The sequence below is a fragment of the Dermacentor andersoni genome, chromosome 1 (genome assembly GCF_023375885.2).
Source record: "Dermacentor andersoni chromosome 1, qqDerAnde1_hic_scaffold, whole genome shotgun sequence".
NCBI classification, from domain to species: domain Eukaryota; kingdom Metazoa; phylum Arthropoda; class Arachnida; order Ixodida; family Ixodidae; genus Dermacentor; species Dermacentor andersoni.
This window is the reverse complement of record NC_092814.1, coordinates 325,231,012-325,246,550: the sequence shown is the minus strand read 5'-3', so window position 1 is coordinate 325,246,550 and position 15,539 is coordinate 325,231,012. Positions and strand designations below refer to the sequence as shown.

The window sequence follows — 15,539 nt, the reverse complement described above, 5'->3', positions numbered from 1 at the left end:
TCCTACGACCACTCCACAAAATGTGTCCAGATGCGTTGGTGGCTCCCTTTTATTCCGCCCGACTCAACTGGCGCAGTCTTAGTGGTGTCCTAGGGCAGAAATGCAGCTTGTGCGAGTGACAAATGCTAAAGGCCGCACAAGGTGATGATTGTGAAGGCAATGTCACTCTTCCAGTAGCCACGTAGCGCAGGCACAGTTGGGCACAGGAGAAGGCATAGCAGGGTGGCACGTGCAGGCATGAGCGTAGCTGTGCATGGTAGAATGCTTCACAGCAGGAATCAATTGCTTGACAGCACCAGTCAGTAACGGAGAAAACAGATTCTTAGTAGGCGTCCAATTCCTACGACCGCTGCCAAAAAGAAAAGAGCGGGGATTTGGAGAAAGAAAGAACAGCTTTAGTTTTGGAAGAGTTAATTTGTAAAGAATATGTAAGTGTCCAGGTGCATATCTTTTCTAATGTTATGTTAGCTAGATTCAGGAAATGTATATTTGTTCTGGAAAAGAAAAGACTTGTATCATCAGCATAGATTATATTGGGCTGAAGGGTTATCATGTACAATATTATTAATAAATAAATAAACAAAAGCGGTCTGTTACGATTGGCCTGCAGGGTCGAACCTCTCCTAGCCTGCTGTGACGAATCGCTTCACGAAGCCAACAATGTGCCTGCTATGGACAGCTCGATGGCGCTAGCAAGGCTAGGTACGTTTGGCGGACCGAGTATTGTTAGTTACTTCGCTGTCGCCTTCACGGTCTAATTGGAACAAGAGAACTCCTGGAAAAGGGTGTTTTACGGCGCTTTATCACGGCCTCTGCTAATCGTCACGGTCATTTGACATACGTGGCGGCTAACTGCGGAGTCAGCTATGGAATCAAGAAACGCCAGCTTGAGTCAAGCGTGACAACCCCTGTCTACGAGACCCCTCTTTGCTTGGTGTGTTCAGTGAAACAAAAGTGCAGAAGTGAGTGCGTGAATCCACGTCCTCAAAGGTGACTTTGGACGCTCCGATTGGATGAAGGTTGGATGGCAGTTTTCTCTTGCCTGGGGATCTAGGGAGGACAGAGGGTGCTTAAGCAGCCGTTTTCGGCTGCTCGGTGTGCTTTGTTTTTCAGTCATGCTAGACTGATGAAATGCAATGTTCTCCACCCTTCATGTGGATATTGTAAATAAATCCCATATTCCTCGTTCTCGATGAGAAGTTCCTCCTTTCAACCACGTCCTTAGCGTGGATGAGTCGGACGATGGCATGGGCCAGCTACCTCTTATTACATGCCCGACTCCACCTCTTACAGGTCCCAGTATGCTGCCTTGGGGAGCTCTGTATTTAACAAGTCGCACAGAAGACAGAGTTCTGCTTACTGATACACATTGATGTCTGTTTGCTAAGTAGTTTTGAATTATATTGAGGGCAACACCATGAATTCCATAACACTGCAGCTTTCCTATTAATGTCTCATGGATAATTTTGTCAGAAACCTTGGACATATCTAAAAATATGCCGAGTGGGAATTTTTTTGTTTCAATATTTTAAGGATCAATTCTTTTTGAAACAGAGCACTTTCTGTTGAAAAACCTGAACTAAATCCATATTGCGATATTGTTATGACGGAATATTTGACAAAAAGTTTTTTGTCGACAGTCTAAGATGAATGTTTTTTTCAAGTCCTTCGGAGAATAGGGGAAAGATTGAAATGGGCCTATAGTTAACAGGGTGTCTACCAACCGGGAAAACCGGGAATTCTCAGGGATTTTGAGTAGTCTGGAAAAAGTCAGGGAAAGCTCAGGGAATTTGTGTCTCTATCAGGGAAAATTAGCTGTAATTTTATTGAAAGGGTCGCAAGTCGCGGTAATTCTAGCTCGAGTAACAGGCAGGAATTGTAATGAATTGTCTTTGACGGCCTGTCGTCTTCTGAAGGAGTTGCCAGTGCACAGTCGATGACAGACTTTCCGAATTCCCGATAATTTGGACGGCTTCGCAGCACTGCCACGTACCCCATAGAGTCAATGTATCAGAACGTCTAAAATTTCGGACGCAAGAACTCTTCGCCGTCCCATTTTCCGGACGTTTTGCTGTGACCGCAGGTCCGAAACGGCCTTAATCAAACCCACCACCGCTGCCATTTTGATTACCTCGCTGCCTCGAACCGGCGCTCTCACACGCAGAGCTGCTTTGACGTTCGCTATGAAGCTTCTTGCCGTTGGGTGCCGTGTTTTTTATTGAAAGAATTCGTTGCTGTCAGCAATGGCACGGACCCTGCCTTTTTGGTCCTCGCGATTGGCTTAGAAGCTTGGAAAGCACGGTGCGTTGCATAACGCCGGTTCCCGAAAGTCAGCTTCGCCTCCGTACAGAAATGTTACTTGAAGCATACGCAAGAGTATTGCAGTGAAGCATAACAAGCGTGGGGAGGGGCTATTGACACGGGACACCGTATGTATTCCTTAAATATACACGTGTGCACCCGGTATTTCCTGTCACAGTACGAGGACCGATATGCCTAATATGTATACCTACAGGCCTTCAGAGCGTTTTCGAATGTGCCTGTGGCGGTTTAAGCCCATAAGGGCAGTAAATGACATGCATTTATTTTTTCCAACTGGCCGATTTTTCGGACGTTTTCACGGCCCCTAGGGAGTTCGAAAAATCGGACGCAGACTGTGCAACTGACCAAGAAGATGCTTCAAATGGTCTGTGGGGCGAACGAGTGGCGGAAGGAGGACAAGAACAGAAAGGACCTATGCATTGATGAATGAACGGGAAAGGGAGTGTGCCGCCGCTTCTTTCAAGGAGCTTGAGCTCAAGAAACAGTGTTGTCTGACGCCGAGATGCAGGTGTTCCTGATCCAGACTATAATAAACTTTAAAGCAATGAAACGCAACACTGACGTGTTGTGCGCGGGCTGAGAGTATGTCAGGACAGTTGAGGTCGACACACCAGCGATTGAGAGAGAATCTCGCTTCTGACAAAGTTCGGACCTCATACCAACGAGCTTGCTATCAGTTGATAGAAATAGCTCATATTCGAAAATATTTGCTTCTGTATGCATCTCCTTTTTATTCATGTTTGAGAATGTCAGACTCGATTTGCAATTTTTTTCGAAGATATTTTATTTGCTGAGCATTTTACTAACCCCTCCCTTTTATTCTCTTTTTGAATAACATGAACACTCCTCTTTAGTATTCGAATTGGATTAAGTCGTTTTTTTTAGTTTTTTTCATATGCTTACTAGAGAGTGACAGCATCGGACGATATGGTTTCAGCCTGTCTTGACATAACACATAGTTCTGTATCACTCAGGGAATTTTGCAAGGGCACTCAGGGAAAACCTGGGAAACTCAGGGAATTTGGAAATGTCAACTTGGTTGACACCCTGAGTTACCGAGAATATTTTTATCACCAATATAGTATATTGCTGTCACCTTAGCATTCTTCATATTCTGTAGGAAAATGCCAGTTTTTGAGGAAAGGTTGTAAGTATGTGTCACACACGGGCTAAGAAGGTCAATAACATATTTAATCGGCTCCATTTTTAAACCATTTATATCCTCGCTCTTACTCATCTTAAAGTTTTTAAATACTCTTAATATTTAATTTTCATCAGTTGGGCAAATAAATATTGATTCCTTTAGCGGCACGGGTAAGTAATCAAAGGCGCTATCTTGATGTGAGCTCTCAGTTACAGATGCAAAGCTAAAGTATTCATTGAATTGGCGGCTAACTCCTTGCCTTTAATAACTTCATTGTCAGCTACAAGTTCTAAACTATTTATTATTCTACCTGGAGATATGATGGAGTGTAATTTATTCCACATTTGTTTGATATTGTCACTTACGAGTTTGTGCCGCTGTGGACAAAAGAACGTTGTGAGATGAAGAGGAGGTTGAAGTGTCTCGACAATCGGTAGATGCTGTTAACCCTGGCTACTGAGCTACAACCTCGTAACTGTGTATATTGTAAATTCATATATTTTCTCCCCCGTAACATTTTGGTGGAGGTGCTGGGTACTCTTGCCACACGCCGGCCCTGGATCTTTGCAGCGGGCGTCACAACGGTTCTGCTGTTATGGCTACTGACACTGCCTCTGCTGCTCAGACACCAGTGGAAGTAGTGCTAACCCAGCTACGTCACCCGGGAATCTTCATCGGCACTGGCAAGGTCGACGTCGAAGACTGACTGACGTCGTATGAACGCGTCGGTAAGCACAACAAGTGGGATGCCACACTTTTGCTGGCCAACGTGATCTTTTACTTGGGAGGAACCGCGAAGGTATGGTTCGAGACGCATGATGCCGAGATTAGAAGCTGGGACTCCTGCAAGGAAAAGCTATGCGATCTTTTCGGAAGACCTGTGGGACGTCAAATGGAGGCCAAGCAAGAGCTAGCGTCTCGTGCCCAGACATCAACCGAATCGTACGTCGCGTATATTCAAGACGTTCTGGTTCTCTGCCGTAAAGTGGACGTGGACATGCTGGAGGCCGATTAGGTTGGACACATTTTAAAGGGCATCGCGGATGATGCATTCAACCTCCTGCCTTGCAGGAACTGCTCAACGGTTGAGTCTATTATTAAGGAATGCCGGAATTTTGAGCAAGCGAAGAGCAAATGCATCATGCAACGCTTCAACCAACTTTCGAATATGGCTGCCACTTCCTCCTGCAACAACCCTCCGGCGTCACAAAATGACCTTCTGGCGTCACATTCGCCTACAACGCCAAGCTTGATGCAGGTCATCCATCGCGAACTTGAGGCTATGGCTCCAAGTTCTCACTGCCCTCATACGCATGTCAACATGACCATCTCACTCATTCAAGCTGTTGTCCGCCAAGAAATTGCAAACATGGACATCCAGTCTGCCGTCCGCCCATGTCCGACTCCTACCACTCCTGTCATTGCCTCTGCTGCACCTCGACAGTCGTTCCCGAATCAATGTTGATATCGGAACCCCTCTGAGTGGCGAATACCGGATGACAGGCCAATTTGCTTTGCTTGCTCCCAGGTCGGTCACATCTCCCGACACTGTCGTTGTAGCCGCTAGTACTCCTTGCCTCGACCACATGCTGGCCGCCGCTTCGACCGAGACCCTTAGCCTCTGTCGCCCCTCTCTGAACCATATCATGCCGGCCTTCCACCTCGAGGACACACCACTAGCCGCTCGCCCTCGCCGCAACGCTGTCAGTCCCGTTTGCCTACACCTTGACGTCCCTTGTCCCTGTCCTACGCGGGCCCTTCTCGGGAAACTAAGCAATGCAGCCCCCAGAGATGCAGCTGCATTGACGACTTGGACTGCAAAACCTCTGCTGACCCCTACTACTCGACAGAACTTTGTTGAAATTCTTGTTGATCTACCCGTTCAAGCCCTCATCGATACTGGCGCTCAGGTGTCGGTCAGCGATCAGATCTTTGTAGCTATCTCCGTAAAGTCCTGACACCTGCCGAGTCGCCTGCCGTCCGAGTAGCAAATGGCAGTACAACAGCCATGATGGGAATGTGCGCCGCCAGTGTTACTGTTGCCGGCTGTCCAGTGTTAGTCCTGTTCACTATACTGGCTGAGTGTCCCCATGAAGTGATTCTTGGAATTAACTTTCCGACTGCCCATTCAGCACTTATTGACTGTGCAACCGGCACCCTTTGCCTTGAACTGCCCCATTACTTTGCCAAACCGACCGACGACCACAAGTCCCGACTTCGTTCTGCTGAATTTGTTTGATTGCCACCTGATGCTGCGACTTACGTCCTCATGTCGCCTTCTCCACCACTTCGAGATGGTCCTTATGTGGTGTCCCCACTTTGCGACGTCCTCCTGGCCCGTCAAATAGCACTACCAAGCTCAATTGTAACTCTTGTCAACAATCAAGCGTGGCTTCCTCTTCTGAACTTCGGTTTGTGTCTGCAAGTGCTTCCTGAGGGTGTATCTCTCGCTGTGCTGTCCACTTTGTAAGACTGTGGAGTAGCTGCTCTTATGGTTGAGCCACTATTTGACACTGCTGCAGCTTCTGCCCCTCCTACTTCACGCAACGACAAGTTTGCACCAATGATAGCTACTGATTTACGACCTGCTTACGCTGACGCCCTTCGCAGCATTCTGATGTCCTATGAAGATGTCTTTAATTTTGGCAATCGCCCACTAGGTTGAACCGGGTTGTCACCCATCCAATCCACACTGGTGATGCTCCTCCTATACATTGGCGGCCCTACCGTGTGTCTGCGGCTGAACGCTAGGTGATCCAAACGGAGGTGTACAAAATGCTCTGCAAAGATATTATTGAGCCTCCCTGCAGTCCATGGGCGTTACCTGTTGTTTTGGTTAAAAAGAAGGACGATACCTGGAGATTTTGTATCGATTATTGTCACCTCAATAAGATTACCAAAAAGGACATGTACCCGCTTCCGCATGTTGATGACGCGCTGGACTGCTTACACGGTGCCAGTTATTTTTCGTCGATTGATTTGCGCTCTGGCTACTGGCAAATCGCAGTAGATGAACGAGATCGCAAAAAGACCGCCTTCGTTTACCCCAGATGGTCTCTACCAATTTAAAGTGATGCCTTTCGGACTGTGCAACGCCCCTGCTGCCTTCGAGCGCATAATTGACTCTCTTCTGCACGAATTCAAATGGACCACATGCCTCTGCTACCTTGATGACGTCATTGTTTTTTCACCGACGTTTGAGAGCCACCTCCACCGACTCTCGGCTATCCTTGCTGTTTTTTGACAAGCTGGCCTACAACTCAATTCTGCAAAATGCTATTTCGGCCACCGCCAAATGGATTACTTGGTCACTTGGTTGACGCTGCTGGCGTCCAGCCTGATCCTGATAAAGTTTGTGCCGTTGGTGAGTTTCCACTTCCGCGTTCTTCTACTGATGTCCGAAGTTTCCTAGGGCCGTGTTCCTGTTTTTGGTGATTTTTCCAGAACTTTGCCAAAATCGCTCATCCTCTCGCAGACCTCCTCAAAAAGGACACCACTTTGCGTTGGGGACCCGACCAGGCTGCAGCATTTTCAATGCTTATCATCGCCTTATCAATCTACCCGTGTTGGGTCATTTTGATCCGCATGCCTACATAGATGTTTGCACTGATGCCAGCGGCCATGGCATTAGCACTACCTTGTCCCAACAACAGCGGGACACCAATCGCTTGATCGCGGATGCTAGCAGTCTTCTTTCAGCTCCAGTGCGCAACTACCCCATAACAGAACGTGAATGCTTGGCCCTTGTTTGGTCCATTGCTAAGTTCTGCCCTTACCTGTTCGGTCGGCATTTCACCGTCGTGACAAATCATCATGGCTTATGTTGGCTATCCTCACTCAGAGACTTGACAGGCCGTCTTAGCCGCTGGGCTGTACGCCTGCAAGAGTACACCTTTTCTGTGTCCTACAAATCTGGGCGGCTACATAAGGACGCTGACTGCCTCTCCCGCTATCTTGTCGACCTACCCGATGGCACCGAAACCGATACAGATACCTGCGTTTTGTCGATCTCCGACTTCTCACGCATCGCCGACGAGCAGCGTTGTGACCCATATTTGCGATCCATCATCGAACGCCTTACCTCAGAGCAACAGGATGTTTCCCTCCGTATGTTTGTTCTCCAGGACGGGACCTTATACTGACACAATATGAATCCACATGGTGCTCAATTACTTATCGTCATTCCCCAGCATCTGCACTCTACAGTTCTCTTGCAATTACACGATGTGCCCACTGCTTATCATTTGGGTGTCTCTCGTACGTACGACCGTGTGCACAGGCGATTTTTCTGGCCTCGGCTATATCTAGAAGAGTTGACTGTTGGGCTAGTTGGTCGTCCAGCGCTTGTCCTTGTCTGTCTTCCTTGTGTCCGTGGTTTTATTCGCGCTAAGCTACTACTTCAAATGTGGGCTATATCACTCTGTTCGAAGTTACGTCGCTGCTTGTGAACTTTTCCAATGCCGCAAGAAGCCTCCATTGTCTCCCACTGGGCACCTGCAGCCTATAGACATCCCCAGTGAGCCATTTTACTCTGTCAGCCTAGACCTCCTTGGCCAATTTCCAACTTCATCCTCAGGCAACAAGTGGGTGGCCATTGCAATGGACTATACCACGCCTTATGCCATAACGTGGGCCTTCTGTATGAGCTGCGCAACTGATGTGGCTGATTTTCTACTTCATGAAGTGATCCTACATCATGGTGCCCCACGTCAGCTACTCACTGATAGAGGCCGCTGTTTTCTTTCTAAGGTTTTTGACGACCTTCTTCACTCTTGCTCCACGTCCCACAAGTTCACGATGGCTTACCACCCGCATACAAACTTACCGAGCATCTCAACCGTGCACTCACGGACATGCTCTCCATGTACGTGTCCTATGATCACTGGGATTGGGACTGCACTTTATCCTTTGACGTTTGCGTACAATTCATCGCATCACAATATTACTGCTTATTCTCTGTTCTATCTACTATATGGCCGTGACCCACTCCTGCCTCTTGACTAGCTGCTCCCTTCCGATGCCACCACTACTATGTTCTATGCTCACGACGCCATTGTTCGCGCAGCCACAGCACGTCGCATTGCCCAGGACCGTCTTCTGGCGTCTCAGACTAGCCAAAAGCACCGTTATGACAGTTGTCGTCGGGACATTCATTTCAGCCCCCGGTCACTTGTCCTGCTTTGGTTACCCTCCCGTCGCGTCGACCTTTGCGAAAGACTGCTGCCGCGATACGTCGGGCCATACCAAGTTCTTCGCCAAGTCACCAGCCTCACATATGAGATATCCCCTGTGACTTTGACGTCTTCTACCCCACCAAGAACTGTTATCGTGCACGTTTTTATTGTGCACGACTAAAGCCCTATAACTCTCACACTAATTTGACACCCTAGGAAGCATTGAGACGATGCTTCTGCCACGGGGGTTAATCTCGCATACGAGTTTGTGCCGCTGTGGACAAAAGGATGTTGTAAGGTGAAGAGGAGGTTGAAGTGTCTCGACAATCGGTAGATGGTGTTAACCCTGATTACTGAGCTACAACCTCGTAACTGTATACATTGTAAATACATATATTTTCTCTCCCATAACAATATTGTGACCCCCTCGAACGTGGTATAATAACAATTTTGTTTTGCTTGCCGTTGTAACTTAATGACCAAATTTCAACATTTTTTAAACATCCTCAAAGGATCTGGATTTCAGTTAACTAGGAATGCATGAAATAGGCTGTCCTTTTCCTTCGTCACCTTTAGGATCTCTGTAGTGATCCAAGGTTTACAGGCACGCTTTGGTTTTTTATAAACCTGAAGTGGGAAATGTTTATTGTAAACTGAACTGATTGTTCCGATAAAATAGTCATAAGCTAAATCAATACAGGAGAAAGAAAAGTCATCCCATTGCATTTGCTCAGTTCCATCACAAAAGCGCGAAAGAGAGTTTGAATTTACGGCTCTATAATGTATACCAGAAGCAGCCTATCTGAGTGTGCAGCAGGATTGGTGTACAATAAAATATATAGGTAGGTGATCACTGATAGCAGTACAAATAGTGCCAGAAAATACGGAATCGAAGGGATAGTTTGTTGTGAACACATGTATTAATGTTGTACTCGAGTCAGTAATACGAATAGGAGTGACAATGACATTCGATAGAAAGTGGGAATCAAGAAGTGTGGAAAGATCCATTTGCTTATTAGTGCTTGCTAACATATTAATATTCAAGTCACCTCCCAACATGAGTCATATCCCTGGTCATTAACAATGGAAAACATGTTATATAAAAACTGTATAAAATTTTGTTAATACTGCCATTGCATAGCCTGTATACTGCAGCAAACACAGTTTTCTACTTCAAAAGGCACAATTTCAATATAATCTGTGCATTGCGACCACTTGTTATCTCTTGTTTAACATACATATGCCACATCCTGACCTTATTTTGCTATTTAAGTAAACCGTATTATAACCTATGATATTAATAATGTCCAAGTCATCATGGTACCACGCTTCTTTTAGCATAACTATGGAGAAATCTAATTGAAACTCATCAAGAAGAACAGAGCAGACTGCATATTAATGTGAAGCATAGCTAGGGGTGTTATGCGCTGGTCTACAATGAATGAATTTAGTTCAGGTGGACTAGAACCAATCGTATTAGAGTCCGTTAGGGGAAGGTGGTAATAATATAGGTATACAGAAATTAAGTATAGCAAGTATAACAAAGCAGCAGCTCTTGAATGGAATGTATAACAAAAAAAGGGTAAACATACTCACTAAGAACTGCTGCTGAATCTTTATGAAGCCATACTCTGGTTGTACAACGATAGAAAAACTAGTATAGACAACAGATAAGTGATATATGACGCTAATCCAGCACACAGGAATATTGCATGCATTATGCAAATGTTCACTTGCATAATACAGATAAAGAGTAGGGACATAGGTTACACAAAGTGCTGTGTAGTATGAAGAAATAGGTAACACATCTAACACTCAGCAAAAAAAAAAAGTCGGAAATATGTTTTCCTGTTTAACAAAGTGATTAAAAAAAATAAAGAAAAATGACATGCAGGATTACAACTAAGGAAACCATTATTGCACCGTGACGGCCAGTTAAACAACTTGCGCCAAGTCCTCCTTGCACGTTATGCGCAAAACTGGTGTCTTCTCCAATTTCCGCATGAGTACTTTGCCTTGAGACACCCAGATAAACTTCCATTTCTTTCTCTTTCCTCGCTTGTCTCGCTTTTGCTAGCAAAATTTTTCATGGCAGAGATGCTCCTCGTAGATCGAAGCATTGGTGTCATACCCTAAATTCCTTGCATTCAGTTTGCCCTTCCTTGCTGCCGAAAGCATTCCTTCCCGGGCAGCTCTCGAACGAAACTTTATGACCACATATGGCTTACTCTCACCTGTAGATGGCACACGATGCACAACGTCCGTGTCATTCTCAGTGACGTTGGCCTTCAGACACCCCTCAAGTTTTCGAACTTCTTTCAGAAGGTCCTCACCTGGCTCGACCAGAAGCCCTTGAATTTCAACATTCATATTTCTGGAGTACTGTTTCAACTCAGTTATCTCACTCCTAGTCTGCTTCAGTTATACTTTTAGGAGTTCACTTTCAAAGCGGCACTGCTCACTGTCAGTCCTAACAGCAGAAAGCTCACCCTGGAAGGCCGCAACATCAAGTTTGAATTTTTTAAAACCATCACTCCTCCATGCATGCATTGAAGGACGAACTTGTGAAGTTGTCAGTCTAGGCATAGGTCTCCATCTTGTTTGCAGTGGTGGGGGGTCAATAATGAAATCTGGAATATCAAACACAGTAGATCGCATGGAGGATGGCATGTTGCTGTCTCTATGTAGCGATAAACAGCTGTGATATTGATGATAATAGACATTAAGTATAAATAAATTTTCATTCTGTGAAGGTAGACTTTACAGGCTTCATCGTATTTGTGATTGCCAGAATCTGAGGCATACAACATTTTTTATGTTATAATATTGGGTGCTGTTTTGTACATTGTCTTTTCTCTGCCTCTTTTAATTCGAGTTACTGGATAGTTCAATCAATTCTGCAGTCAATTCAAAATCGAACATAAAGAAGTCGACTGTACAAATGAACAATGCTGTTAGCTATACCATATAGAACCACAATGCAGGATTTCATTCTGTGGAGGCCTGAAGACACTAGGCAAGCAGCAGAGTGGGGAGAAGTACTGACTAGAGTGTACTGGAGAGGAAGAGTACAGAGGGAAAGTTTATTGAATTGAATGCCTCTAGTGCACCTGTTACTGTGCTTGAGTGGGAGCAGCGCAACACAAAGACAAAGAAGATGAGGACGTCCTCTTGTTCTGTCTGCTTTTGCCCCCATGTGGCCTTTTGGGATGTTCATGTTCACTATGGATTATCAACTGGCCCAGTCAGCCACCTTGCTATGTTACGGCACCTTTTTTAGGAACTCTTGTGGGGGGAAAATGCTTCTTGGACAATGTCATAGAATCAACATCGGAGGACAACATGTTAAACTGACCTGGTTGAGGCTCTTTTCAAAGCCTGAAAACCGGGTGCGCTGTTCCCGAGAAAGCATCTGTGCATGGAAACAAATGTGCATGCTGTACTTAAAACTTGGTGTGCAGGGTTTCTGAGTTTTGAAAGTTCACTTCAGTGCTCAGAGTCTGGAGAATGCTCTTTGTTTTGCAGGTGGGGTAAACGTGCAGACCACAGAGCAGGCCACCAATGGAGTAACCTATTTTCGGGCTGTCCTCAATGCCTCTCACTTGCCTCCTAAATTGAAGCGCATGGTTCCACTCCTGTGTGAAGTTCTCACAAAGTATGTACCTTTGATGCTCTTACATTGTGCTGGCTTTAAACGCCTGCAAGGTGTAGCATGTAGTGCTAGCTGATGTCTGAACAAGACAGAAGTTCACAGGGAGATGGAGACCTGAAGGGATCAACAGTGGTTGAACAAGAAATATTGCTAAGTGTTTTGACTTGTTTTCTTTAGAGAAGCAACTACCTTCCTTGGCAGCGTTTATGTGTAGCTCACTCTCACCCCCCTCTAATGAGGGAGGAGAATAAGTAGATGTGTAGAGTAGGATGAGGGAAGTGTTAAATGGACAGACAACCACTCAAAACATGAATCGAGATAAACCCACTGATGGAAAGATTGTCAATCGTGTTGGCTAAAACTAGCCCTGTTTTTCTCATTAAACATATTTTGTATTTTTAATTTTTCAATGAAAGTTGGGAAAAATGACATTTGGTGCCCCATGTGGCAAGAACATGATGAGGCATAAGTGACAAGTCATGTGACCTTCTGCTAGTGTTCTCCTGATCTTTTTTATTAGTTTTGAAATGCAGTACACATTTTTCTATTTTAAGTTTCTTTCTAACTTACAATATGTAGATAAGCCTTCATTTTGTAGTGAGTAGGAAAGGGGTGCTGCTCTCACGTGATGTTTTCGATGAGTTGGCTTGGCTCGTCTGTTGACAGTATAACAATGCTGGGGGCCAGCCAGCCATGACGTAGGCGTGTACTTGAGGAAAAACATGGTACAAATATAAGAAAGTTCTGTACAACAATGCAAACTTATTGTACGAGCTATTTATTTTCAAGAGTGATTGAAAAGGTCAAGATATAGGTGGTTAACCACAGCTGCACTCGCTCCAGTGAAAGCAAAGCGATGGGCGGCTTTCACAATTTGTGGGGCAGGTTCTCGGCATCGCTCTCACTTCTCAGCATTGCTGGAGGAGGGACTCTTGCTTTTTTTTTAGAAGCTGCTCAGATAGAAAAATTCTGCTTGCGAAATATTCGTGCGCTTTTGGAAGTAACCGCTGCAGGTGTAGCCATAAAAAACTGGATCCTTAGATAACGGTTGTCAGTCCCTTTAAAAAAAAAGAAGGGGGAAAGTGGGTGTACTGCTATTTGACATCCCATGAAATGGGGGCTACAAAATGGAAAAGAATCTACATGTGTAAGCCAGCCAGCCTTGTTAATCCAGTTAGCATAGTTTTCCCTGAAAACTAGGTCCATTCGAGGAAAACTAGGTGTACATTGTTCGTAGAAAGGCTTAGTCGTGGTAACTATTTGGACTTGGGACATGTTTCCATAGCTGGCACAAACCATGGCATTAAAAAATTAAATTGTGGGGTTTTATGTGCAAAAATTTCGACCACCTGGGGTTCTTTACCTTGCACCTAAACCTAAGTACACAGGTGTTTTTCGCATTTTGTCCTCATCAAAATGCGACCACCGTGGCCGGGATTCGGTCCCACGACCTCGCGCTCCAACACCATAGCCACTGAGCAACCACAGCAGGTAAACCAAGCAGACAAAGATGGGTTTCTTACCCACATCAGTTTTAATGGCAAGCGACATTACCAATCAGAATTCACAATGCTCAACGAAATCAGTTGCTGGGTTGTATGTCTGACAAAGCAGTAATGACCACGTGTGCTGGTGCATACTCTCCCTTGTGCCTGGAATATATACACCACCAAGGCAGACAAAACTGTGCTATTCAAAATACAATGCTTTTATCCAGCATTGGAATCGCTGCTGTGCTTGATTAGTTGTTGTGCAAGAAAGCAGGCAGGAAGGTCAAGTGGTGGCTACCATAACTGGAAGATGGTTGCCTCTTTAGAGTGTTGTCTGTGCTCTTCCATGAGATGGCTGTACCCCTGGTGCTCTTTAAAGCTGCTCAGCATCAATTGCACACTCCATTGTGCCAGGAAAGTGGCCATAAGTGTATGCTTAGTGGCACGCAGGTTGAATTAATAATTGAAAGAAGCAATTTGTATGCAGTAAACGAGCTTTTTTGCACATGTGAGCTCTATGCAACTCGGCATGACCATGGTGGGAAAATGGTTTGAATTATTTGAAAATGTGAAGTAATGAGGACTGACAATTGAGCTTTCACTATGTTACATCTACTTCATGTGCCGCTTTATTGTTACAGAATGGGCACACAGGACAAGGACTACCGCCAGTTCTTGCAGGAAGTTGAACTGAAGACAGGCGGCCTCCATACTTCTGTGCATATTTCACCTCACCCATCTGAGCATGGTCGCTTTGAGCAGGTAATGTAATTGTAACAATAGAGTGAAATCTTGATATAATGAACTTCAGAGGACTGCAGTAAATTGTGGCTTATTCTAAAAAGTTGTTATATGTAGTGAAAGCCCCAAATTAACCGTTCTGCCCATCAACCCATCAGTTCATACGTTGTTGCCATTTGAGCTATCCATAAAAATGTCGCTGTTGGCTCTTAGCTCATGCTCTATTTTCAATAGATCTTGCCTCCATGCACCACTGAAGCACTGTATAAGAGTGACGCGCGCAAAACGGTTGCTGACGCTGAGAAAACCACTTACTAAAAGGAAGCTCCATGTATCCTCCAAAGCGCTGTGTTTCTTGTTTATTTGTTTTTCACATTCCTTCCTGTGGACACTGTCCGGAAAGAGCAAAGTGTGACTGTGTAGCATTCCTGCAAGTGTGGAGATTACATTTCTCTGCGCATATAGCTAGTAAGGCTGCAGAGAGAAGCGCGAAAGAAAAAGGGATGCACAGAAAGAAGGGTGAAAAAAGGAAGAGACAAGCCTCCGTTGCTTGGTGACACTTGTCTGGGTGGACCATGTGCTCATAAAACTCTATGCTTCGTTGCCTCCGCAATAGATCAAAAGAAAAAAAATTATCTCCAGCGTTTTGTTTTTCTTAGTGAAGCTGTTAGCCTCTCAGTGGTCGGCATTTTTCGTGTCTGTCCATGAGCAGAAATTGTCATCACCAATGGATCGTACTTCCCTAAGCAAGCAAAAATGAAATTGCTCATCCCCCTCATAACACGGAGGCTACAAGCACACAGCAAAGTGAAGCGAACAGTGCCTACATTCATTGGAATCAAGCATACAACATACAGAACAGCGTACGTTTCAATAAAGAACCAGCTCAAAACAAGCATCTATCATCAGCAATGGCTCACACCCCCGTGAACAGGCAAAATTCAGTGGCTCATCCACGACCCTTTCGTCGAGGCTGCATGAGGCTCTGCGGAGCTCCGCCCTCGACGACCAAACCT

The 15,539-nt window shown here is 45.3% G+C and overlaps 1 protein-coding gene across 2 annotated transcripts in view; it reads left to right on the top strand.

Moving 5' to 3' along the window:
* LOC126516414 (presequence protease, mitochondrial) overlaps nucleotides 1-15,539 on the top strand; it is a 146,332-nt gene that overhangs the window by 61,446 nt on the left and 69,347 nt on the right. For both annotated transcript variants that reach the window (XM_072285549.1, XM_050166533.3), the window contains exons 16-17: nucleotides 12,166-12,295; nucleotides 14,424-14,544. In XM_072285549.1, the coding sequence (XP_072141650.1) occupies nucleotides 12,166-12,295; nucleotides 14,424-14,544 (251 nt within the window). The remainder of the gene's footprint in view (nucleotides 1-12,165; nucleotides 12,296-14,423; nucleotides 14,545-15,539) is intronic.